At 43.7% G+C, this 26,671-nt stretch overlaps 1 protein-coding gene across 3 annotated transcripts; it reads left to right on the top strand.

Annotated features, from left to right (window-relative positions):
• Positions 1–1,846: 1,846 nt before the first annotated feature.
• On the top strand, positions 1,847–20,740 carry TP53INP1 (tumor protein p53 inducible nuclear protein 1). 3 transcript variants are annotated; one of them, XM_032315470.1, is made up of 5 exons: positions 1,847–2,084; positions 10,146–10,404; positions 10,974–11,331; positions 14,649–14,686; positions 15,819–15,906. In XM_032315470.1, exons 2-4 carry the CDS (start codon positions 10,293–10,295, stop codon positions 14,668–14,670), a joined length of 492 nt encoding a protein of 163 aa, XP_032171361.1. In that variant the 5' UTR covers positions 1,847–2,084; positions 10,146–10,292; the 3' UTR covers positions 14,671–14,686; positions 15,819–15,906. The 3 variants fall into 3 exon arrangements, with proteins under 3 accessions (XP_032171361.1, XP_032171359.1, XP_032171360.1); XM_032315468.1 differs by lacking the exon at positions 14,649–14,686 and having other exon boundaries at positions 1,848–2,084; positions 15,819–20,740; XM_032315469.1 differs by lacking the exons at positions 1,847–2,084; positions 14,649–14,686 and adding an exon at positions 2,188–2,603 and having other exon boundaries at positions 15,819–20,740.
• Positions 20,741–26,671: the final 5,931 nt, after the last annotated feature.

Genomic DNA, 26,671 nt, shown 5'->3' with positions numbered 1-26,671 from the left:
TTCTTCTGTGGCAGCCAGCCTTCCACAGAGTGCAAAGCAGAGGTTGTCAGGCTTTCTTAATGTCTGGTCCTAGATATCCTAGAACACTATCACTGCCACATTCTATTAATCAAAGCAGTCCCAGGGTCAGCCCAGATTCAAGGGGAAGAAAAATAGTCTCCACTTTATGATGAAAGAAATATTGTTGTGACTGTCTTTGGAAGCATCAGCTACCTCACACTGTTTCCACTATCATAACAAAGTACTGTATGCTTTCACATTTGGCCTTTAACAGTTGATAAACCTTATCACATTAGAAAAAGTAGGTCTCAACTTGACTTTTTAATCATCATGCCTTTAACGGGAAAATGGTCTCTTCAGGGATTCCTAAGAAGAAGGAAGAGATTATGGAGTTCCAAGGGTAGCAATAACATTTGAGAGAAAACATAAGTGTGCCTGATTTGCTAAAACCTAAAATCTAAAGCACACTCAATTCCATGAGGTTATCCAGTCCAACTTATAGCCCCAGTCTACCTCCTGAGAAAAAGTCCAATGGCCACCATATTTTGGTTATTACTTCTGGGTATCAGAACAACGACAAAAAAATTAAATTAAAAAAAAAATCAAAACAAAAAAAAGTAACAAATCCCTGCACTTTGATTTTCGTCCTTTAAAACCAGTATTGTTGGGAATGGGCTGACCACAGGATTCTTGGGAAGGTCAGAATGTGAGAGGCCTTCAGATACTGTATGATATACCTGTCAGTGGTTGCCATAAATTTCACCCTGCGTGGGAGAATTGCATCTCAGTCCACACAGGATCCACATGAGAGCAGAGGTGCATCTATGTGACTCCCCTGCCTCTATCAGACAGTTAATCCACCCATCTGCATACAGAGCTTAGGCTTGGAAAGCGTCTTCCAGCCCACTATCTCATCTTCTTCTCACTATGAATAACCGGTGAGCAGGCCGGCCCCGTGTGAATGCCAACGGTCTGCAGGTATGTCAACAGTCAGGCCGAGGTCATAAGCTCCCCGGGTCACATGGGAGCCTGGATGCAGAGACTGGGGAAGAAGCAGCTCTCCACTCTCCTTCCTCCAGGTTCTCCTCCAGGTCTGCTGGAGCAGACCTCTCCAGGTCACGGACCTCTCTGCCTTGGGCCCTGGTCTCACGGCCCCTTCTGCCTTGCCTGCTGTAGGTTGAATCCTGAGGCTGTAGGCAAGTTCAGTCAGCTCCCTGTGTCAGTTCCCACAGGGTGATGGGGCCTGGCTTAAAAAGGAGGTTAAGTGGGGCATCATCCCCCGCATCTGGAGCCAGACTTTCTTCCCCAAAAAGGCCAAGAAGTGGACCTGCCGTTACAGGGTCACGTCTAAGGTTCTACCCCTAGAGTGGGCCGAACGGGGCCCTTGGGGTCTTTGGCCTCCATCACTCTCAACGCCCTTAATTTTCCTCTCCCACAAACATGGCCCTCCATCCCTCAGTGCCCTCAAACCCTCGGGCCCTTACTCAGGCAAAGGGTCGCTGGGGTCGGGGCTCTTCCTCTCACCCTTCCCGTTCTGCCCCCACACTCCTGCGGGTTCCCACTTCTGCTCGCCCCGGCCCTCCCCTGCTCCCCTCCCCGGTCGCCCCAGCGCCGGTGCCCCCCACACACGCTTCTCGCCCTCCTTCCGCTCGCCCCTCTTCTCGTCCCACGGCGCCCCGGCTTTTGTTGCCCGGGCTTGTTTCTAACTTGAGAGCGTCGCCCGGCTCGCCGCCAGGTCACGTGCGTTAGTGACAACCTCTCGCAGGGCGGCCCCGGGGCCCCCGCGCCGCCGATTGGTGGGGTCGGGCCTGGCGCGGCCCCGGGGCGGGGCGGCCCGACGGGCGGGCTGGGCGGCCGATCAGCTGTTCCGAGCGCTGCACAACAACAAAAGGAGCGAGACGGGCCGCCGGCGGCCAGTGGTCCAGCAACGGGACAGGCGGCCCGGCCCCGCGCCCCGCGCCCGCCGTCCGGGGAGCCGCAGCTACCTCAGCAGCCCCGCGCCCGTGCGCGCCGCTCCCCGCCGACCCCGCCGAGCGACGCGCCCGCTGCCTGCGCCGCCCGTCTCCGCTGCCGCTCGGGCCCACGTAAGTGCGGGCGGGGCCGGCCCCCGGGGCCGCTCGCTCCGGCCGGCCCGCGCGGGCCTCCCGCCTCCTGCCCCCGGCGGCGGCCGGCCCGAGGCCCCGGGGTGCGGGCGGAGGCGGACGAGCCCGGCGCGGGGCGGCGGTGGGTGTTCGGTTTCTGCCTCCTCCCGCGAGCGTGGCCTGTTTTCTTGGCCGCGGCAGGACCTCCTCCTCTTTCCCCTCCTGACTCCCCTCCACTCCTCCTCCTGCCCTCGGCCGTTGGACTGGCGTCGGGGACTCCGGGAGGACCGCCCGGGCGCCCCTCTCGCTCCTCGCCTCCCGCGCCAGCCCTCGCAGCCCCGGGTCACGCCCCTAGCACCGAGGGTCCTGCGGCGCGGGGGACCCTCCTCTCTTCCGCGACCACCGCCGCCTAAGCGCCCTGGGTGTCCGCGGGTCCGCTGCGTGTCCCCTGACCCTGCTCGATCTTCCACCTGATCTTTGACGCTGCACCTGCGGAAGGGGCCCTGTACTTGGCCGCCACCGGTAAAATCCTCCTCGTTTTGCTCCCGGACGCCGTTTGAGCGCTTCCTCAGTGTCTAGACTATGCGGAGGGCTTAGCGTGCATCAGTTGTCTCAGTTGCTCCTCACGGAGACCCTCTGATGTCGGCTTCATTATCTTGTGGATAGGAAACCCGAGGCCCAGGGAGATGAAGTTATTTGACTCGAGGCCACACAACCAATTAAAAGGAAACGGTGTTTTCCCTTTCAAAGTTTCAGGTGCATTTTACGTGGGCATTCCTCGTTTTGTGTTACATTTCCTAACTGCCTCTTCTCATCATCTTCTGTGTTGACTTCCAGTTGAGGAGAGGTTAAGGAAGAGCCTCTTTCCGTCTGAAACGTCCAAGTATTTGGGCATTTGTTGCTAAAAGAGCCTTTTCTAAGCAGAGTAGTTTTGGAAAAGAGGAGGAGAGAGTGTGACCCATGAGGTCATTGAACAGAGGTAATAAAGAGGTACCCCCAAGATCCTGAAATCATTTGCTTGGTAATTGAAACGCACTGTTCATTGCAGATGTGAAAATCTCTGGGAAGCATTTGATTTTAAGTCACAGACCTATAATTCTGAACTGGGAGCATAATTTTTAAAGGCCGCTACCTGGTTCCAGGACCTCATTAACTTATATGAGCGAGGGCTGTTTTGTTTTTTTCTTCCTGTCTTTTGTTCTTTTCTGTGACTGCCTGCTCACTCTGTTGTTCCCTCCTATTTCTCTTGGGAATGGCCCTACCTTAAAAATTGAAGGTTAACAGGCTGGGAATAACCACTCACTGCTGTCTTTGTCCGCTGTCATTCACCCTTCTGCGCAGACAGTGGTGGGTCTCTGGGAGAGTAACCCACTATGACCAGCTGAATAGGCTGATTAGAAGCGGAACAAGCAAAGACAGCTTTCCTGGCTTGGTTTTTCTGCAGTTTAAAATCAATTCTAAATTACTTGAACCGGCATGTTTATTGTTCTAAAATAGGGTGGGATATAAAGAGAAAAATCATTTTGAGGCTGCTGTTCAGTGAAGATGTGTTAGGTTAGCCACCTGATATTTCGAAACCGTCAAGAAGCCACAACTGTACACATAGTTCGCAAAGTTAGATCATCAAAGTTGTGGTTTTGTTTTTGTTTTTTGGGTTTTTTTTTTTTTAATTTAAAAATGTTGTTTTTGGAGCCGCCTACTGGCAGCCAAAACCAGCTGAAAAGTACTGTTCTATGAAGTTCATAGAACCAGAGTTGAGGCCAAAAGGAGGCTGGGCAATCATGAGCAGGGAAAAGCAAGATACTTGGAACTGCACAGATTTATGTTCTAATGCCCGCTCCACACCTGACCAGCTCTGTCACTTTCGAGCAAGTTACTTAATTTCTGAGCCTCAGTTTCCTGTTAGTAACATGTGACAAGTACCTCAACTCACTGCCACATACAATAAGTATTCAGTAGATTGTAGTTCTGATTATTATATAAACATTTTGCAGAGGAAGACATTCAGAGCCAAAGATGCTAAGTGGCTTACATTCATGCTGCTGGCTTGGAATGGACTTAAGTTTTCCAAGTTATATTTAATATTCTGAGTTAATATTTACTGGCTGTCTGCTCTGTTGTCAGGCACTAGTCTGAGGGATACGCACTTAATCCTCACATCCACGCATAATCTGTGCACTATCCTCCCCATTTTAGGGATGAAAAAACTGAGGCACCAAAAGGTTACTAAATACCTTAAGTTCACACAAGTTGCAGGTAGCAAAGCCAAGATTTCAAACACAGCAGGGTACCTCCAGAGCCACAGTGCCTGTTGGTTGTTTGTCTGACTCAAAAATAAGAAAATAAATCATTTTAACAAGCTCTTACAGACTAGCAACACCTTTTCTAAGTTCACAAACTAGAATGCTCTTCCCCATAAGTATTAAACTTAGCCACCTTTCTCTGCCCACAGAGCATTTCTAACTCCTGTAATAATAGGAAAAACATTAATGATGAAATGTTAAGTAACAAAGCAGGATACAGTATTTTGCATTCACTAGACTTCCTGATAAAAAGAAACCTTGTGTGGAGAAGAAAATGCATAAAATGCTAACAGTATTGCAACAAGGCAGTGAAATAGTTATTCTCCCTATCTTCTAAACTGTTTATAATGTAGTTTTATTTAATTTTATAATGATTTTTATTTTATTTTATTTATTTATTTATTTATTTATTTTTGGTGAGGGAGGAAGGTATTTTGAGCCAGAAAAACAGGGACAAAGCTAACTTCTTGAAATGCTGGGGCCCAGATACTTTGTTTCTTTTCTCCACTGGGATGAGACTTCCCTGGTAGATTGACTAAGGTTGGTTACTGTGGAAAGTTTGCAGATGCCCCCAAAAATAGCAGTGCTACCTTACCTAGCCTTCTTTGACCCTACCTCTTTGCTAAATTCCAGAATTGTATTTGTAAATTTGTCCTCTTAGGACACATGCTTTCTCTGGAATTTTCACTTTAGTTTTATCATTGCCCTAGAGTTGTAAATATCAAAAAGTCCATGACCGGGGCACCTGGCTGGCTCAGTCAGTGGAGTGAGAGATTCTTGATCTCAGGGTGATGAGGTCGGGCCCCACATTGCGGGTAGAGTTTACTTCAAAAAAAAATTAAATTAAAAAAAAATGTCTGTGACATGTAATGAAAAGTGAAGTCTGAGGCTGTGCTTGGACTTCCAGCTCCGCATAGAACCAGCCCCATTAGGAGCCTCCATTCCTGGGCAGGAGCGAAGGTGAAGCATGGCAGTGACCAGATAGGGCCAGTTCCTGGGCAGTTAGGAGGTGAGGCTCTCAATATTTTAGAGAGATTTTTCTGGAACTACATTGTCCAGTAGAGATATGTAATGTGAGTTATATGTATGTTTAAATTTCTGGTAGCCACGTTAAAAAAGAAAAATAGGTAAAATTAATTTTATTAACATATTTTACTTATCCTAACATATTCCAAAATTACTATAGTTCAACATACAATTAATATAAAAATTTTTGAGATATTTTACAGTATTTTCAAGGAGGCACTAAGTCTTCCTTGCACATACACTCTGGTGTATATTTTTAAACATATCACGTCTTGATTCAGATGTACAATTTTCATTGGAAATAGTTAATCGGTTGTTCAGAACATACTTGGAAGTTTCCAAAAATTGGCTCAATTATCAGCTTTCAAATTTGAGTTTGAAATGGATTAAAAGTAAATAAAATTTAAAATTCAGATTTTTGGTCATACAAGTCATTTCAAGTGCTCGTTTGCCTGATGTGCCTTGTGGCCACCCACTGAACAGCTTCAGCATATTGGGGCTCTCCAGCAGCTCCTTGTTCTTTCTGACTCCTACAGAAAGCAAGGCCAAAGGAACTTTGCATAGTTAGTCTAACCCTACTTCTTCATTGTGCTAGAGGTCTATCGGGAGAGTGAAGAGGTGATCCAACACAGTCTCCCCGTTTTTCCAGTGGTGAGACTGAGGCTCAGAAGGGTTAGATCGTTTAGCTCCAGCCACTTATGTTAAGGAGAGCACCAGAACCCTCTCCTGCTTGTCCCCAGGCCAGCCCTCCTTCCACCTGTCCCCAAACTGGTCTTTTTCCTTCCCAGGGGCCTCCACAGGTGTGTCATTTAAATCTGAGTCATGACTCAGGACAGATGAAAATGAGCTCTTTTCTTGCCTGGTTGGGCTCGTGAATACTCTGGCCACCCAAGGTTGGTTGCCCTTGCAGGACATTTGGGATATCTCAAGGTAGCCTTGGACTTCAGGAGACCAAAAGAAGATTGTGCTGCCCCGTGGAAAATTCCTCCAAAGGCACCTTTCCTGTGGCAGAGTTGTATTTGTTCTAGGCATTTGCTGGCTTTTGTCTCATGGATTTGGAGCTGTAGCTGGGGCGGGGGTGGGGGGAGGCAGTTGGCAGCTGGGAACCACAGCTGTCCAACCACAATGGCACCAGCATTGTTTTCTGCCTTGTAGCTTCCACTTTATAGGCCTGGGCCCCAGTAAGTTACCCTCATGTGGCATCGCAGTTGGGGGACAAGGTGCTCATTCAGGATGAGCAGGGGTTCCCTTGTGGGGTGCTCTGCTTTACACCCAGCAACTCCAGCTTCCTAGCTGATGCAGCGCTTGAGGCCAGCCCTGTACTCTAGAGATAATTAAGATTATTCTCTCAACTAGTTCAGCAGACATAGGATTGTACTTGGGGCCAATATATGCCTTCATAATTTAAGAGAAATGGGGGGAAGATTTTTTTTTTTAAGATTTTATTTATTTATTTGACAGAGAGAGAGATCACAAGTAGGCAGAGAGGCAGTCAGAGAGAGAGAGGAAGCAGGCTCCCTGCCGAGCAGAGAGCCCGATGCAGGCCCCGATCCCAGGACCCTGGGACCATGACCTGAGCCAAAGGCAGAGGCTTTAACCCACTGAGCCACCCAGGCGCCCAAGGGGGGAAGATTCTTTAAGTGTCTTTTCCCTCATAGCTTATATGCGAAAACCTTTATTTACACCAGACCTTGTCATAGCTCATCTTTTAGGATATAGCTATGACACTACACAAGCGAACTACACAAGCTCACTTTTCATCTAACATCTCTTACATGGAACATAAAGCTGAATTTGAATTCTATACTAGAGCCCCAGCCTTCATGATTTGGCCCCGCTGCTTTCCAGAAGGGTTTCTGGCAGACTGGTTATGCAAGTAATGTTTCCTGTTTACTCTCTTTTAATAATTAATGGATGATGATGACGGATTGTGACCACAAAAGTGTTCAAATGTCATTTATTTGAACACACATTTGTAGTATTACACATTCGTAGTAGCATGCCAAACAGTTGTAGCAGTCCTGTTTGCACATAAAGACGTCAACCAAGAATCTCCTTCACTACAGACTGTAACTACGTTTCCAGCTAAAAATGATGACTGTTTTGAAAGCAAAGGTTCAAGAGTCTGAAGTTACGGATTCAAGGCCGATGCTCATGAGAAAGAGTGTCAGAGGCTTTTCACCATCCCTGGCTGGTCTCATCTATTCATGGTTTCTGTTAGCCCTGTTGTGTTGACAACTTCCCAAATCCGTGCCCCCAGCTGAGACCATGCCCTTGCGCTCCAAAGCCCTGGAAATGTTCCGCTGCCCACTAGACAACACCAAGCACGTGACTTGCAGAGTCCCAAATTCAGCATGTCCAAAATGCCCAACCAGCACCTTCTGCAGTATACGTTTTCCGCTAAATGGTCCCATCATCCCCCCCATTGGCTTCTGGTAGAGGGTCATCCTTGGCTTTTCCCTTTCTGTAACTTCTGGTTTAGAAGGTCCTAAAAGATCTGGTTCTTGCTTAGCCCCCCCAGCCTGCGCTCATGACCATCCGTCTGGATCTTGAGTCCCATAGAGGGTTGCCACATTCTCACTCATCTGTAGGCTTCCTCCATTCTTGATCTTCTTGACCTCTCAAGACCAAAGTCATTTACTACAGTAGTCCTTCCTGACCTCTGCCTGCCTGGATTGGAGGAACACCCCGTACTTTTTCCATGGCATTCATCACATTGGGTTGTTAATGGTTGCCACGGGAGGGCCCGGATTCACTGCTGCCTCCCCTGTGCTCAGCACTCTGCCTGATGCATAATAGGTACTCAGTTAATATTTGTAGAATAATAGTTGACGTTGACTGAGAACTTTGTGCCAAGTGCCTTGCTAAGTGGTTGCCTGCGTTATGCCATTTCACAAGAGTAGGATCAGGGAGACCCATCAGGGAGGTAGTGATTGGCAGAGTCCAGAGGGACACCCACTAGATTGGCTTCAACTAGGATGAAAGTGGTGGCAAGAAGTGGGCAGATGTAGGGCACATGTGCAGCTAGAGTCAACAGGACCTGGTGAAAGTTTGGTTGAGAGGTTGGGTGGGGAGCAGAAGGAGCAACTGCTAGGATTATGGCCTGAATAACTGCTGGATGCTGCTGCTGGGAAAGGGAAGGAGGACAGTGCGTGTAAGTTTGTGGGGGGTGGAAATTAAAAGTTCTCTTTGGTGTGTGTTAGGTTTGATATGACTATCTGGTAAACAGGGAGAAATGGTTATACACACACACACACACACACACATAAAAAATATACACATATATAATAAATATATAATTTATAATTATTATAAATTATATTATTTATATATTATATAAATATTATGTTTATATTATTTACAAATTCTATATATGTGTGTCTGTGTGTGTGTGTATATATACACACACATATACACACACACATAAAAAATATACACATATATAATTTATAATTATTATAAATTATATTATTTATATATTATATAAATATTATGTTTATATTATTTACAAATTCTATATATGTGTGTCTGTGTGTGTGTGTGTATATGTGCGTGTGTGTGTATATATATATATATATATATATATATTTGGAATTCTGGAAGATCAGACAAGGCCAGAGTTCCTCACTTAGAACTCACCAGAGGGGTTCCTTGGGGACTCAGCTGGTTGAGTGTTCTACTCTTTTTTTTTTTTAAGATTTTATTTATTTATTTGATAAAGAGAGAGATCACGAGTAGGCAGAGAGCCCGATGCAAGGCTCGATCACAGGACCCTGAGATCATGACCCGAGCCGAAGCCAGAGGCTTTAACCCACTGAGCTACCCAATTTCAGCTCAGGTTGTGATCTCAGGGTCGTGAGCTCAAGCCCCACACTGGGCTTACCATGGAACCTGCCTAAAGATTCTCTCTCCTCCCTCTGCCCCTCTCTGCTCCCCTGTTCCCACGTGCTCACCCTTTAAAAACAAAACAACAAAAATAAGAACTCACCAGAACTCTATGAAGTAGAATAGAACTATTGCCCACTGAAGTAGTATAACTTCCTAACTCCAAAAGCAGCAGAGCCAGCATTTGAAGCCAGGTGTGCGGGCCACATTACCTTCCTGCTCGCCTGCAGTCAACGATTTCCATGGCTCGCTGCTGTCCTCAGTTTTCTGCAGGGTAAATTTCTCTGTGCCAGCTGTAGGAATTGTTTTGAAGGTCAAATTATGCTTGCTGATTTTTAAGTGGAATTAGGTATGCTTACAGTCCTACAGAAGAACAGAACAGAAGAGAAGGCGAGCCGAGGAAAGCCGGCGGCCGTCCAGTCCTGCTGCAGGCTTCCTTCGGCAGCTTCTGGGCACTGAATGTCATACAGCAAGACTTAGTATCTGGCGTTTGCTTTTCTTACAGAAAAGCAGTACTTCAGCTTGAACTACATGAGTCAGATTTATCCCTTAGGAAAGCACAGATGGGAAAAAGAACCAGCTCCTTCCCTTTCATCTCACATTTATGTACAGGTTGCTTTTGAGTATTCGTTTCATAATGGTTTATAAATAAGAGGTGCTAGATCTCTTGTGTTTGACATTTCTTGTGTTTGACCCTATAGGAAGAGAATGGCTGTAGCTACAGGCCAAGGCATGAGCTTTCTTCTAAAGGGGTGTGTGCGTGTGTGTGGGCACACGCTTTCGAAACCACACACATATTGTATAAATATGTGCTGATTTGAAATGACCTTCTCTTCCTATTTTATTTTAGGGATAACGACTCTTCTTGCTCTCGCCTAAGTTGAATAAGCACCCTGTGCACTTTAATCTCCTGTCGTGCCATCAGGCAGACTGAAGACAGTGTTTTGAGATCTCAGCTGTAAAGACATCCCGCCAAAGTCTCAATCTTGCCTTAACCATGTTCCAGAGACTGAATAAAATGTTTGTGGGTGAAGTCAATACTTCTTCCAACCAAGAACCGGAATTTAGTGAGAAAGAAGATGAAGAATGGATTCTCGTTGACTTCATAGGTAAGGTATTCTTAGCTGTTAATCATCCCAGCAAAAGTGGAAACTCTTCCTTCTCAGTTTTTGCATAAGTAAACCAGTAACTCTGAAGGTTTGGAAGCCTTAAGAGTAAATAAGCAAGAATTGTCTAAAAAAAAATTGCGTGAAACATCCCGTGCCAGATGATCAGTCAGTGAAACTGACTGACGTCAGATCTTCCAGTTTTGCAACTCTCATAATCTGTTCAGATCTGATGCACTTTAATAGGAAATCCTGTGCTAGACGAACAGTGACCCATGCTGCTCATCACGTTTATTCAGCAGGATAGCCGCAGTCTTCAAACCCATTCCCACGAAACCACCATGACCCATCCTGTGCAGTGCTACACCACCCTACACACACACTGGGTGCTCAGAAATCATTTCCTGTCATTACGAATGAACATAAATGGTTTTGTGTCTCACCTAAATGAAGAGAGAATGTGAACATCAGCTTATAGTATCCTCTCTTCTTTTTCTGTGCCCTGAATGTGATACCATCGGGATGCTCGTGTTCCCGTGGGACTTCACCAACGAACATGGACCACGATGTAGACGCCTGCCCTGGTTTCTCAGCAGCAGAAGCCAAAGCTGAAGCCATCAGTGAAGAGTCACATACTGAGCACCCACCAGTCTTTTCCTGTTTACCTGCATCTCTTGAGTGCTTGGCTGATACCGGTGACTCCTGCTTTCTCCAGTTTGAGTCCTGTCCGATGGAGGAGAGCTGGTTTATCACCCCTCCCCCATGTTTTACTGCAGGTGAATTAACCACTCTCAAGGTGGAAACCAGTCCTTTGGAAAACCTTCTCATTGAACATCCCAGCATGTCTGTCTATGCTGTGCATAACTCCTGCCCTGGCGTCAGTGAGGCCAGTTGTGGGACCAATGAATGTCCTGACCCAAGTAGCCCCAGGTACGTTGTGAGTACAGTTGACCCTTGAGCATCCTGGGTTTGAACTGCATGGGTCTGCTTGTATAGAGAATTTTTTTTGATAAGCAGAATACAGGACTATAAATGTATTTTGTGTTCTTAGGATTTCCTTAATAACAGTTTCTTTTGTCTGGCTTATTTTATTGTGAGAATACAGTAGATAATACCTCTAACATGCAGAATATGTGTTCATTGATTGTTGATGTTATTGGTAAACTTCCCAGTCAGCAGTAGGCTATTAGCAGTTACACTTCGGGCGAGTCATAACTTACACGTGGATTTTCCACTGCACACGGGTTAGCGCCCCTAACCCCTGAGCTGTTGAGGGGTTGACTGTATTTTACTCTGTCCACAAGCAGTCTGTTTCACATGCAGTTTATTTATTTCTACTACAATTCAAAGCTGATTTTTTAGAAGATGCAAAGTAATCTCGTTAGAGATTTGTGAAAGCGTGTGCATGGTGCACAAGGTAGTGGATGGTGTGAAAAACATGTTCATTTTAGATTTTCAAAAAAAGTCCATTAGAACATGGCTCTGATTATATAAGGAAGAGCTGTTGGATTTATAGTACTCTGATGGTGACAGAGAAGAAAAAACTGGCATTTCTGCTACCTGTCTCAATGTAACTGGCACTTTATACACTGAATTATTTGGGCTATCAAATTCAACAAAAATCGTATATCTTTCTTTCTTTTTTTTTTGTTGTTTTTTTTTTTTTTTTTTTTTTTAGAGAGAGCGCGCGAGCAGGGCGGGGCAAGGGGAGAAGGAGAGAGACTCTTAAGCAGAGTCAGTCTCCCCACTCAGCGCAGAGCCCGACGTGGGGCTTGATCTCACAACCCCGAGATCATGACCTGAGCGGAAATCAGGAGTCAGACACTCAACCGACCGAGCCACCCAGGCACCCCAAGAGTAGTATATCTTAAAACTCTTATTTTCTTCCAGGTAGTCTTAGCTGGGTCACATCAAATGGCACTTAACCTCAAAAACATGACAAATCGTAAACATGAAGTAGAATGGCAATTTTACCAAAACGTGTTCCCCAGAGAGTTGTTTTCTGCCTTACAGAGGAATGATTTCATACCCAAACAATATTTTCTTGTTATATGGAAGTCCTAATAGGTCTGAAAGGCTCTGTTTGAGTGACAGATAGGCTGAGGGCCTGGTCAGTAAAGACTGATGTGTTTCAAAGCAAACTTATAGGCGTCCTATGGCCTTTATCCCGTGAGTATATTCAAGATGCTTGCACCTGCTGTAAGAAAGCCCATGGTCATGTTCATCAGCCCAAAGTCTGGCTGTTCACAGTGCATGGTAGTGGAATGTGCTGTGGTGTTAAACAGTATTTGGGGGATGCTGACCCTAATTTCTTACATACCTACACTACATACCATACACTTCAGGTGACATGGAATGTTTGGAACAGTTCAGAATGTTCCCATAGTTGGTCCTATAGCCCAAAGAGCCTCTTCTTAGATTATTGGGGCTCTAACTCCACTAACTGGATCATTGTATATATCTTCTACCATTTCCTGTTTGCCAGATACAAACAAAACCCAGGCAGCTCATTAATTTAACTTTACCAGAGTTTGCTGCACTCCCAAGTCTGAATACTCTAAGTAATCTTGTGATCTTCTATGAGGATAAACATATCCTTTACCCAGCTGAGAAACAATTTGCTTATACAGTTGCCTGGCTTTATACTGGGTAAGATCTTTGGTGGGAAATGTTACTTTAACTGGCACCTGATGCAGCGCTTTAAGTTTATCAAGAGATCAGTGTCTCGGGCATTCCAACAAAAAAAAAATCAAAATTTCTAGGACATGGTATTGATTAAATTGCCGTATGATTGATTCAAATTAATTTCTTCATTTCTCAGAAATGCTTCCCACCTGATTCTGATTTCACTTCTGTAGAATTCCACTCAAGAGTTTAGCATGATTAATAGTCACTTTAAATGTTTAAAAAATTCACTTTAAATACAAACACTGATGTTTGTATATTTACTTCTCAGTGTTTAAAGTGTGTGTGTATATGTACAACAGCTTTGTAAATAATATTATTATTCCAGAAACAGCATATATGCATTTGCATAAAATTAGAAAATGCAAATATGTAAAAATTAAAAAGTTTAAAAAGACATTTGCACGCCCTGGAGATGCACACTGTTAACACCCCAGGGCACATTCTTCCAGCTTGTTTTTCACAAACACATACACACACACACGCGCGCGCACGCACACGTTTGTAACCTAAATGGGATCAAGCTGTATATACTGTTTATAATCTGCTTCTTTAGGCAATGATCTGAACCTTTTTCTTTTCAGTAAAATTTCACTTCATGTACTATCCACATCATACTCAGCTTTCTTCATTGGAGCCCAGAATAGTTCACCTCATTTGTCCAGACCAGCATCCCATCCAAGATCATACTCTGCATCTAGTTATGTGTTTGCTGTTTTGATGCAGTCAGAATGATCTTTTTTTTTTTTTTTTTGTATTTTGTTTGTTTCTTTATCTTGTTATATATTTTTTTAAGATTTTATTTATTTATTTGACTCAGAAAGATCACAAGTAGGCAGAGAGGCAAGCAGAGAGCGGGGGAGATGCAGGCTCCCCGCCAAGCAGAGAGCCCGACGAGGAACTCGATCCCAGGACCCTGAGATCATGACCTGAGCTGAAGGCAGAGAAGCTTTAACCCACTGAGCCACCCAGGTGCCCCAATCTTGTTATATGTTTTGATGTAACATACAGGAAAGTTAAACAAATAGATACTTTTCCATATATAGAATCAAAAGAACACACTTCACTTTCTATGAATTCCTTCAAAAGTACTGCAAATTATCATAGTTTTATAATAACTAAACATTTTTAACACCTTTATTTCTGGATTTCAAATCCTTATTTAAAAAAAAAAAAAAAAACACTAAACCAAGATAGATCAGGTGTTACCAAACTTTGGATGGCTGTGTAGTAAATATCTATGTTTCCTAAACTTGGTATCTTCAAAAGTTAGATTGCCTCTATCCTTTCTATCCTTAGGGATATTATCGTAAAGTATGTAACAAGAAGGTGCTTCATAATTACAGATGGGCTTCAGAGTGTATGTTTTATTGTATTTTGGCCTTTGTAAGTATTGTTTATGAGGTCTGTGTGCTATCATAATCTTAAATAATACATGTGCCTTTAATGACCCATAGTAAACCAGTTTTAATTACAGAAAATGCACCATGTCCTAACAGTAAAATTAAATAGCATTTTAAATCTTACTAGTGATTTAATAGTTCACCATTTAACATTTATAGGGCCAGGAAAAGCTGCTTATAAGACTCACTGGCGCAGAGTAAGTACATTCCCTTTGAGACTGTGTAATATGTGTTAAAATCAGTCTGAGCAGAAAGCCCAAAGTATCAAAATGCCCACCTTTTACAAACTGCTTTCTTTATATTAACTTCTTCCTATTAGCTTCTTAATGTGACCCCCTTTAATTCTATTTTTTAAAAAATCTTTAAAAACTATAGTGTTTTCCTCTAGTGATTACAGATATAATCTATAATTGCCCTTGTTGTATAAAATAACCCTTAGAACTCTTAAAACTCTTCCTGTCATGTGTTGATATAACTTATATCTATCCTGTTAGATAGCTTTTAATGTAGAAAACATAGAATAATCATGTGGTCTGTAGCCATATTTCAAGATGTGTTCTCCACAGGTCTTTGCAACATTACTATGCAAAGGCCATTCCAAAATGTGCCCTGTTGCGATATCAATGAAAAACTTTTATAATAAGCGGGTAGCTTTTTATCCAGAAAGTGTTAAATGAGTAGAATTTTCTTATGCATATTTCTATTAAATGTGGGTTTAAAGCTTGTTTCCTGGAACATTTACTTATAGACAGAAAACGTGTATGAAGGTGCAGCCAGCCTAGGGCATCAGTACCAACCCCCTTCCTAACCACAGACTTTGGAGTAAAACCTGTATTAGAATCTTGGTTGCATGAGGTAATAATAGTGACCTTAACATTACTGAGCCTTTCTGGTCAGTAAAATTTGGCAATTAAAACATTTTCCTTTTAAGATTATGGTGAGAATTAAATATACTACATTTGCAAAACAGTTGGCCAATCCAGATAATCAATAAATGTTAGTCCCCCTCACAGAAAATCTTATCTAAATGCATTTGCTGCCTGATTGAAATTCACTCAAAATGTGAAGCACTTTTTAGAAAAATACAGTCTACCTAATTAACCATCCGTGGATTATATGACATATTTCTATGAAAAACCGTCCTCTCCTTTCTGTCATTGTCAGTTAGTGTGGTCACGAAAGATAAACTTGTCTGTCAGCTATGAGACACTAAGCTCTCATTCAACCATAAACAAATTAGTGGGGCAAATTGAATCACTAAGTACCTTTTTCAAGTTCATTAATAACATACTCTGTTACTTAATACAGTCCCGTTTTCTTCTGTTTCAGAGTGGAAAGTCGAAATGAAATGGGGCAGCACATCCATTGCTACGTTGCAGCTCTTGCTGCGCATACAGCTTTTCTGGAACAACCCAAGAGCTTTCGCCCTTCCCAGTGGATAAAAGAACATAGTGAAAGACAGTCTTTGAACAGAAATAGCCTTCGTCGCCAAAATCTTACCAGGGATTGCCACTCTAGGCAAGTCAAGCACAATGGCTGGGCTGTCCATCAGCCCTGCCCCCGTCAGTACAATTACTAAGAATTTCAAGATTGGTTGGATTCTCTTGGTTTGTTTATATGTGTGTGGACGCGTGTGGACGGACAATGAAGATGCTGTTTCTTTACAGCCAACTGATGACCAATCACATAGTTTTATCGATGTGTTTAGACACTATCTTGAAAACCAGATTTACATGCTGTATATCACATAATGCCTTGCTTTTAACACTTACTTTTTTGTAAATTTTTTCAGAATATTTTTGGAAACATATCAATACAGTTACAGTGTTTGGTGTTTGGGGATGTCTTTAAATCTACTAAGGTGTACATGAGTTAGCATTCTAAAGACATTTCTTCCCAAGTATGAGAATAGGCATCTTTCAATTTCATTTTATTTTGTATTACTTAATATTTTGAGTAAGCAAGAATTTATTCTCAGGGTCAGCCATACACTTTATTGACCAGTACTTGATAATCTTTTCTGTATATAACGAATACATTTTTACACACTAACATGAGCATTAACAGGTGATAGTTGCCATAGATATAATGGAATTATGGCTGAACTTTCTCTTGAAAGAAAACTTGATACATTTCTGTGTGTATAGGTTTGTGGTTTTTTTTTGTTTGTTTGTTTGGTTGGTTGGTTGTTTTGTTTTATTTTGTTTTGTTTTCCGGATTAGCCATGCAGTTCATTTTGGAATTCAGGTACATTAAGTATTAGTGAACAGTGCATTCAGTAATTCTGACGTGACTGTGTGACGTGGTACAGAGATCATGGGACAAAAGCACTTGTCTCCCACGCAGCGGGATTCAGTTAGACCTGTGAAATTGTTTTTGGAGAAATGTACGTCTACAACATACCCGTTAGTCCACTATTTGACTCGTCTGGAGTCTTTCCTGTCAGCTCTGCCCACTTGCCACCTCCTGTCAGCCGTCGACTCAGAAGTACTCGTCCAGGCACTTTAGTGACTTCTTATTTATGACTGTCCAAGGGAAAAGAAGTAGATTTTGTATTTCTGATGCAGTGATCCATCCTCTGCCATGGACCTGTCCTGCGAGGCCGAGGAGGGATTCCCGGTGACATCCTGTCCTCGCATCCAAATGAAGAGTGACGGGTTGGAGCCCTTGAGTTTCCATTTTTTGTTTTTGTAACTGGGGCTACAGGCAGAATCTTTAACCACTTTGGCCTCTATTTCCTCCACCAATGGGGGTAGTAGTAGTATTTACCTTCCTCACCGTTGTCGTGCGGACTGTGTACTGATGGGAACGGGGCTGTCCAGAGCTGAACCTTGTGTGAAATTCCAAGGGCCTCGCTACTGAATCTAATGATAGGGATGGGGGGAGGGGGCCTGTGGCGGTGTTCTGCCACAGCTGTTCTTCAGAGTGTTGGTGCTAACGAGGCCGGCGTTCAGGGCTCGATTCACACGAGGCCAGTTAACACACAGAAACTCTGTTGTGTACCTCCAGCCAGTCACTTTATTTCTTAGCAGTTGTGATGGGTTTTGCTGAGCCATCCACATTCACCAGTTTCCTCTGTCACTAAATTAAACATACACAATCCAAAGCATATTCTACTGTCAGATCAGTAGTATCACCTTTGCAATCAAATAGCTTATTTTTCCATCTCCTCTGCAACCTTAATAAGTACATGTCTATATAAGGCTTTCAAGGGAAAAAGCATATAGTTATGTGAATTATTATATTTTTCAATAACCCTGTAACAGTTCGGTGCAGGGAACTATGGGAGACTTTTTTTTTCTTTTTCTTTTTCTTTTTTTTTTAACGTAAGTGAAGAGCTGTGCTCTTTTCTGCCTAGACTGGGATGTTTGGGGTCAGAAGAGGTTAAATAGCTTCATGAGATGGTGGTAGTAGCTGGTCCTTCCACTGGCCGTGATGAAGTGCCAGCAATGTCTTACATCTGCCTTCTCTCCTTACTCCCGTTCCATTTCGACTACCCCTTTATTTATTTGTTTTCTAATGAGGGGCCAAGTCTGTAAAGTTTTGTCAAACTGAGCTACAAGTTACTTTGTTACTGTTTGTGTTTACGAGAGCTGAGTGGTTAAGATAAAGTTTTCATGAAGGTGTGTACGTTTTACACCGTATCTGTTATAGGGCCATACGTCGGTAACTTGAAAATAGACCAGCTAAATGTTTTCTGGATGTAAGCCTCTGAATACATGGGGGGTCTCTTTTTTCATATATTACATGCAATTTGTTAGTACCTCACAAGCTACCGAAGTTCAGCCATGAGAATATGTTTGGCAGCGTGAACAGATTTGTATATAAAATAGCAATGGTTTTTTGGGGTTTTTTTACTATTATTTTTTCAAATTTCCTGATACCTGAAAATACGTCTCTATCTGTTACTGACTTTTTGTTTGCCTTATCGAGACCTAGTTTTTTATGGTTTATACCTGGGAAGCAACACCTTCAGTCTTGGGGATGTTTTTTTAGGCTAACCAAGCCATCTGTCCTATCAGACTGTGGTTTTTATATCAATATCTAAGGTTTCTGCCTGAAATCGGCACATGTTAGAACTGAAGAAAGTGGTTACACAATTCATTTGAAGTTCTTGATCATTAGATGTTTGTTAGGCATCTACTCTGTGTGAGACACAAGACCAATAATAACAGAAGGATGTTGACCTGCTAAATATTCTTTGAAACATGGCCAAAATGCAATTTACTATAAGGTAATTATTATTTCTGTTGTTGTAAATATTAGTGGTTTACAATATGCTTTCGTGCATATTTATTAAAACTTTAAGCAATGAGAAATCAGACCCCTCTGAATTTAGTGTTCTGATGGTTTCTAGACTGATAATATGGAATGTTACTTGGAAAAAATTTGGACTGTATGGTGCACACAAGCAGTGCTTCATGAATGAGCTTCTTAGTTTTTAAAAATGCACCATGTTTCTCAAAGTTTGTGTTTTTGTTAATAAAACATTTTATAATGTATTTTCCATGTTTTATTTTTTCTTTCTCAACTAACTATGTATTGCACTGTAAGGTGAACACAAACCATCCATTATTTATCATCTGTGGCAATGCATTTATATGGTTGGGTGGATGGGGAATTTTTTGCAGAAGGTGCACAGTGATTGAATTTTTGACTTTTTACTCCGGTGAGCTTTTTCTACATTAATTTCCTGGACATTTTCCCACTTCCCAGGTAGTCTGTGTATCAGAACGTTGATTCTAGTGAGAAGACAGTTTCCTTAAAACTTGAGAGGGCCGTTCAGCATCGCCTATTGATTTTACTTCTAAAATCTGTGCAGTAAACTGGTTTGTCATCTGTACCTCTTCACTGAATCTGAGTGTCTTTGCTCTTTCTCTTCCTCCTCAAGGAAAGATACTGTCCGTCTATACTCCTCGATAAAAAGAGCAGAAGAGAGTATCTTTCTTATCCTCATTTTCTTTTAATTGGAAACAAAGCAAAAATTTAAAAATGAAGGATTCCAACTGGAAGATAGACATTTAAGTTTAAATGGATTAGTGGAGAATGTTTAAGAGTTTCCAGGTAGTTTTGTTTTTAGAATCAGTAAAAAGACTGCTCCTGATACTGGAGATACTAGCATATGTTTGTAATGTTACCTTGAAGTTATCTTTTATTTTATCAGGCCCATTCATACTGGTTAAATTCTTTTAGAAGTCCAGCTACTCTCTCGGATGGCTTCACTGCCATCAGCTGTGTTGATGCATTATAAATGGCATCCTTATCTACTTATTGTAATGCTTAAAATTTTATATGAAATGCTTTATTTAGAAAACCTGCCTAATCCAGTGGTGTCAGCCTTGCCATATACCACTTTCACTTGAAATATGACCCCAGTTACAGTGGTTTGGGGGTGGAGAAAGAGGTACTGGAAAGCATACAGATAAAGACCTCTTTTTCTGTTTGCAACAGTATCCTTTCTGTGGGAAGAGATGTTACTATTCAAACGAAGGCAGCTTAAGTGGATGTTTTGTATATCATTTAGAATTTTCCTTACAACATATTTTTTTAATTGTATGATTATTAAATGCTCCATTTAGCTCTGTATTTGCCTGAAGTTTTAATATTTGTTTTCTAGGTGGTCTTCTTAAAAACCAAATCAGGACTTGGGGAGTTCGATGTGTGTGTATCCAGGCTTGATGTGTATGAGTGGTTTTGCTTGCTTTTTGGTTGTTTTCCTCCAGAGGTTTGGAATTTTAATCAATAATTGTGTGTGTGTGTATGTGTGTGTGTGTGTGTGTGTGTGTGTGTGTGTTTAAGTGGCGTGGGGTTTCTTCTCAAGTATAATTGTGAACACACTTGCTTTACAAGGGCAGGGCATCAGTTTTAGAGACTGAAGAGTATTGTAGATTGTACTATGTGCCTTCTCGATGTATTTCTGGACATAAAATTTTTTTCAACTTGAAAACTCAAAAGGGACATTTGGTTGGATTATATACTGTACATCATCTATGCATAAATGGCAGCTTGTTTTCTTGAGCCACTATCTAAATTTTTTTCTGTTTTTATAGAATTTTTTATACTGATTGGTTCATAGATGGTCAGTTTTTTACACAGACTAAACAATACAGCACTTTGCCAAAAATAAGTGTAGCATGGCTTAAACGTTGTGTATTAACACCAGTTCTTTGTATTTGGGTTCAGTGGTGCATTTTGCACTATTTAAGTTGTGGTTTTTAATCTGTCAATAAATAAAATGTTCTTTAACTTCACACTCGTCAGATTCTCTTATTTTATCTTTATGGCCACAGTCTTAAAACTAGATACAACTTAATTAAATTACTTGCTGTTTAGTTTTACTTATCCAAAATATTTAATATGCACTTTAAATATTGTTTTTAAAGTTTACATAAAATTAGTATGTTAAAATTTTTCACCTGAAATGAATAATCATTTAAGTGAACATGAATTTGAGTATGACTCCTAGCCAGTACCTTTTCCCTGCAACCTATAATTGTTAAACAAATACAGATTTTTTTTTTAAATTCATTTGAGAGAGATACAGAGACAGGGCACAAGCAGAGGGTGTGGCAGAAGGAGAAGCAGACTCCCCGCTGAGCTGGCCCTGATGAGCTGGGAGCCTGACATGTGCTCTATCCCAGGACCTGGAGATTATGACCTGAGCCTAAGGCAGATGCTTAATCATCTGAATCACCCAGGCACCCCACAAATGCAGAATTAAATACACTGGTTCTTAGCCTTTTTGTTTGTTTTTTTAAGATTTTATTAGCGAGAGCAAGAGCAGGGGGAAGGGGCAGAGGTAGTGGGAGAAGCAGACCCCCCTTTAAACAGAGAGCCTGATATGGGGCTCAATCCTAGGACTCCAAGATCACGGCCTGAGCCGAAGTCAAACGCTTAACCAACTGAGCCACCAAGGTGCCCCTGGTTCTTAGCTTTTTTAAAGCTAGGTTGCTGAATTCCCAATGGCTCTTTCCCAGATAAGTGCAGGCACAATCTTATTTAAACATTTTAGGGCAATATGGACATTTCTTTTTTTTTTTTTTTTTTAAGATTTTTAAAGATTTTATTTGACACAGAGATCACAAGTAAGCAGAGCAGCACACGGTGGGTGGGTGTTGGGGGGAGCAGAGAGCAGAGAGTTGAATGTGGGGCTCGATCCCAGGACCCTGAGATCATGACCTGAGCAGAAGGCAGAGGCTTAATCCACTGAGCCACCCAGGCGCCCCAATATGGACATTTCTGATGTCCATTATTGCCCTTATTGTGGAGCTCTAGTTTAATTAAGCCAGTAAACATTCAGACAGCCCAAAGAATATCTCCCATGTTAATGAATCCTTGAGGAATGTCTGCATTCTAGAACTAGACTATTTCAAGACAGATTTTTATCCTGAGAGTCCATGGTGAGACGTAAAGACTGAGGATAGGCATGGGGGGATGGTCACCCCAAAGATGGGAAGAACATCGTGAAATGAAAGCACCTCCTCAAAATAGCAGCTGAATGGTCACTGTTGAGAAATGTTTACCAGGCCTACTACAAGGTAAAGGGGTTGCTGAGGGAATCTAGCAGCTGCTTCACATCTCAAGGGCAGTGACTCGAGGGAGTCTAAAAGTAGGTAAGTGAGGTCTTCTTTTGCGTCTGCTTTTGGCACCTGCTTTTGGCTCAAATCATGGGGATTGAGCCCCATGTTGGGCCCCCTGCTCGGGCGGGGAGTGTGCTTCTCCCTCTGCCCCTACACCCTGCTACCCATGCTCTCTCTCTCTCTCAAATAAAACTATGAAAAAACTATGGAAAGAGCCTTGGTGTCCATTGACAGGTGAATGGATAAAGAATATGTGGTATATATATGTAATGAAATATTAGTCATCAAAAAAATCTTACCATTTGCTATGACATGGGTGGAACTAGAGGGTATAATGCTAAGCGAAATAAGTCAATCAGAAAATTATATGAATTCACTCATGAGGAATTTAAGAAACAATATAGTAGATCATGGGGGTAGGGAGGGAAAAATAAAATTCGATGAAATCAAAGAGAGAGACAAACCATGAGAGACTCTTAACTCTAGGGAACAAACTGAGGTTGCTAGAGGGGCAGTGGGTGGGGGGATGGGGTCACTGGGTGATGGACATTATAAGGAGGGCACGTGATGTAATGAGCACTGGGTGTTAGACGCAACTGATGAACCACTGATTCAGTAGATTTCAGTAATCAGTAATCAGAAATCAGTAGATTTCTCCAGGCATCCCCGTCTGCCACTGACTCTTAGAACCATAGAAATCCCCCCAGCACCTTCAACAAAAAATGAAAACCAACCAGGGTGTTGGTGGGGGGGGGAAGGGGAGAGACTCCAAATAGGAAGCAAGAGCAACTGAACCTATTAGAGAGGAGTACAGAACCACAGTGAAAGGGAAGGGGAAGGAAAGAACCAAGTCAACTGGGAATCAGTATTTCCACTGCATTGGAAAGCGAGGACACAACCTCACAAACACACTGCTCTAATTGGTGAATCTGTTTGGCACAGATGTAGCAGTTAGCAATTCTGTCATTATTTTATGTGTCTACCAGGACTGAACAGTGAAAGTATGACAGAAACCGAGAGCCAGCTTTCTCACAGTACGTGGTGAACAACCCCCCAGGTGACCCCTGTTAAGTCACAACTTCCACAACCAACCCCTGCTCCTTCAGGGATTGCTGAACCTGTTACTTCCTCTCACAGACAGAATAGGACAAAGGTGATGGGATGTTGCTCCCAGATTAGGTTACATTCTATGGCAAAGGTAGGGATTTTGTAGATATAATCACAGTCTTACTCAGTTGCTTTTAAAATCAAAAAAAGACATTCTCCTGGATGGGACTGACCAGTCAGACAAATCCTTTGAAAGAGTCTAGAGGTCGAGGACTTGATGAAACAGAGACTCTCTTCCCATTGCTGGATTTGAAAAAGCCAGCTGCTGTGAATTCCACAGTTACCAAAAAATCCATCTGCTAGGGACCCAGAGAGCATGAAGGAAGATCCTTCCTCCATCAAGCCTGTACCACTACTTTGCCACATAGCTCTTTCTCCCACTTTACCTGCTTCAAGTTACTGGAAACATTTGGGCTGCCACTTCTTTCTTCACAGCCACCCTCTCCCCATTCAGCCCAGGCCCCCCTTCTGCAATTTGGCCATCCTGATGATGGCATGTTCAACTGAATCTCTTATCTTTCCAACATGCCTGCTCTGCTAATCTCCAACATCAAGTCAACCTCAACCCAGGACTTTGTTTCCATGCTTGAGCTCCAGTCCTTGGAATTGTACTACTTGGTATTTACCCAAAGGATGCAAAAATACTAATTTGAAGGGATACATGCACCCCAAAGTTGATTGCAGCATTATCAACAATAGCAAAATTATGGAGAGGTCAAATATCCAATGACTGATGAATGAATAAAGAAGAGGTGGTATATACACGAACACACACACACACAGAGAGAGAGAGAGAGAGAGAGAGGAATATTACTCAGCCATCAAAAAGAATGAAATCTTGCCATTTGCAATGACATGGCTGGATCTAGAGACTATTAAGCCAAGTGAAGTAAGTCAGTCAGAGAAAGACAGATACCGTATGTGGAATTTAAGAAACCCATGAACACTGGGGGAAAAAGAGAGGAAAACCAAGAAACAGACTACAGAGAACAAACTGAGGGTTGCTGGAAGGGAGTTGTGTGGCGGGATGAGTTAAATGGGTGATGGGAATTAAGAGGAGCACCTGTGATGAGCACCCAGTGTTGTGTGTAAGTGATGAATCGCTAAATCCTACACCTGAAACTAATATGACATTATATGTTAACTAACTGGAATTTAAATTAAAACTTGGAGGGGGAAAAAAAAAAATTCCCTAGAAGGCTTGTTCAAACCCACTGGGTCCCACCTCCAGAGTGTCTAATTAACGGAGGAGGGTAGTGGGAAGAAGAGCAGGCAGGAGCAAGAGGCCCCCTGCCCTCAAAGACAACTACTCTTAAAAGAAAAAAGCCCCAGGGCGCTTGGGTGGCTCAGTGGGTTAAGCCTCTGCCTTGGCTCAGGTCATGATCTCAGGGTCCTGGACTCTAGCCCCATATTGGGCTCTCTGCTCGGCAAGGAGCCTGCTTCCTCCTCTCTCTCTCTCTCCCTCTCTCTCTCTCTCTGTCTGCCTCTGCCTACTTGTGATCTCTGTCAAATAAATAAATAAATAAATAAATAAATAAATAAAATCTTTAAAACAAGAAAAAAAGGGGGGGAGCCCCTTCCTGTTATTCTACAGCACACTTTCCCACACGGACAGCTCCCTGAAGGTAGACCCGTGCAAAGTGGACAAAAACTTGATTGTGTGACAGGTGCAGGGAAGGTTAATCAGATTAAAACGGCCACCGACCAGCCCGTTATAGCTCCTCAACTTAGAAACTCCCACAGCAACCCTCTCGGGTCCCCTCGCTCTTCTGGACCCTCCTAACACCGCTCAATAAACCTGGCCCCGCTGCCCCCCACTCTTCGCCCGCTCTACCTCTTCATTCTCCCAAGCGGCGGGACCAAGATCCGCGGGCACTAAAGGAAAAGAAACGCGAAAAAATATCAGTAACTCTGGGGTGGGTCCGATTGTATGTATTTCTAGTAAATTCCCAGGTGTGGCTGTTGGTCCAGGGACCCTGCTCTGAGACCAACCCACGGCTTTGAGACCAACCCCCCAACCCACGGCAGGCCTTGTCTCCCAGCAGATGTCTGGCGTGGACAGAGGCGGCTGAGGCCAGCAGGCGAGGAGCCGGGGTGGGCGCCTGCGGGGGTCAGCGCGGGACTGAAGGGGGTTATTAAGAGGAAGAATACACCGTTTATTAAAAAAAAAGCATGGAGGGAAGCAGCAATGTATTGTTTTGCGGACACTCTGTAACCATTGTCCTTCGACAGGAGCGCCCCGATTTTCTTCTAGGGACCCGCTCTTCCCCGCACCGCGCTCCGCTTTCCGGGCAGGTGGCATTCCTTAGTCCCCGCGCCGGGAGGAGGCACGGGAATGAGCCCCCCCCCCCCCGAAACGCATGCCCCTGGCCGCAGCGGGGGGGGCGGGGGTTAGCCCCTGGATTGGACTGTTGCCCCCATCAAAGCGAATGAGATGCATTTGAGGCTCTTTCAGGGCTTGCAGAGAGAGCCTGAGACCCATTTCCACCGGACTGCAGTCAAGGAGCACCTGAACCTAGAGCTCCAGCCCGGACCTCAGCCCACAGAGGCGGGGGTGGCAGGGGGTGGTGGGGGGTGATGCTTGGAGAATCTGGGCCCGCGAGCGGGAAGAAGGGAAGGAGAGACAGCCCTGCCTACTGATAATGCCTTGATCTCGCTCAACCCTCGGACTCCTGTGTTAGGTGAGCTGAGGCTTCTCTTATTGCTTAAACTGGTTTGGGCTGGGCTCTCTTCACGCCCTGTTGGCTTCCAGTAGAGGCTCAAAGAGCTTTTCCGTTAGCCTCAGAGACCAGGGTTAGGCCGGGTAGGCTGGAGAGGATGCAGGCCGGTGCTGTGCGTGTGGAGCCGGGCCCAGTGTGGCCGAGACCTGGAGCAGGGACAGGAATGAAAGAGCTTTGTTCACGAAGGTCCAGCCGCGCCACGTGTAGCGCCCCAGAAGGGGGGTAGCTGGGGCTGCTTGCAGCGGCCGTGGGGCGTGCAGGCCAGCCGTGGGGGCGAAGCTGTGCTGGGTTCGATCTCAGGACCCTGGGATCATGACCCCAGAGGAAGGCAGACGCTTAACCAACTGTTTACGCTCACTTAACCCGTTTATTCTCACTTTAACACCTGTGATATCCACACGTGTCTTATACTCCAATGGCATATCCTAGTGTAAGGGACAGTGTTTGATCTTTCTTAGTGACACACACAGAGGGCTTTCTTACAGCTGGTGGCATCTTGGGTGGACGATGTACTCCAGAGCTCTCTCTCCTTCCCCGGGTGACGCGCTGCCTCACTCCCAGCAGGGCCGCTCCTGCTTCACTTAGGGGCTCTCGGCCCTTGGCCACGGAAGGCGCCCTTCGCTGGAGCATTATTGTCTTGCATACAGCAGACGCTCAATGTGGGAACTTACCTCAAGATTTTCTTTGAAACAGAAACAATTAAGACACATCCTTCTTGCTTGGCTTCTTCTCTAAACTTGAAGTGTGACCTGCCGAAGTCAATAAGGCTATAAGA

Source organism: Mustela erminea, chromosome 16, assembly GCF_009829155.1.
Source record: "Mustela erminea isolate mMusErm1 chromosome 16, mMusErm1.Pri, whole genome shotgun sequence".
Taxonomy (NCBI): Eukaryota; Metazoa; Chordata; class Mammalia; order Carnivora; family Mustelidae; genus Mustela; species Mustela erminea.
This window is presented reverse-complemented; position numbering and strand designations above follow the sequence as displayed.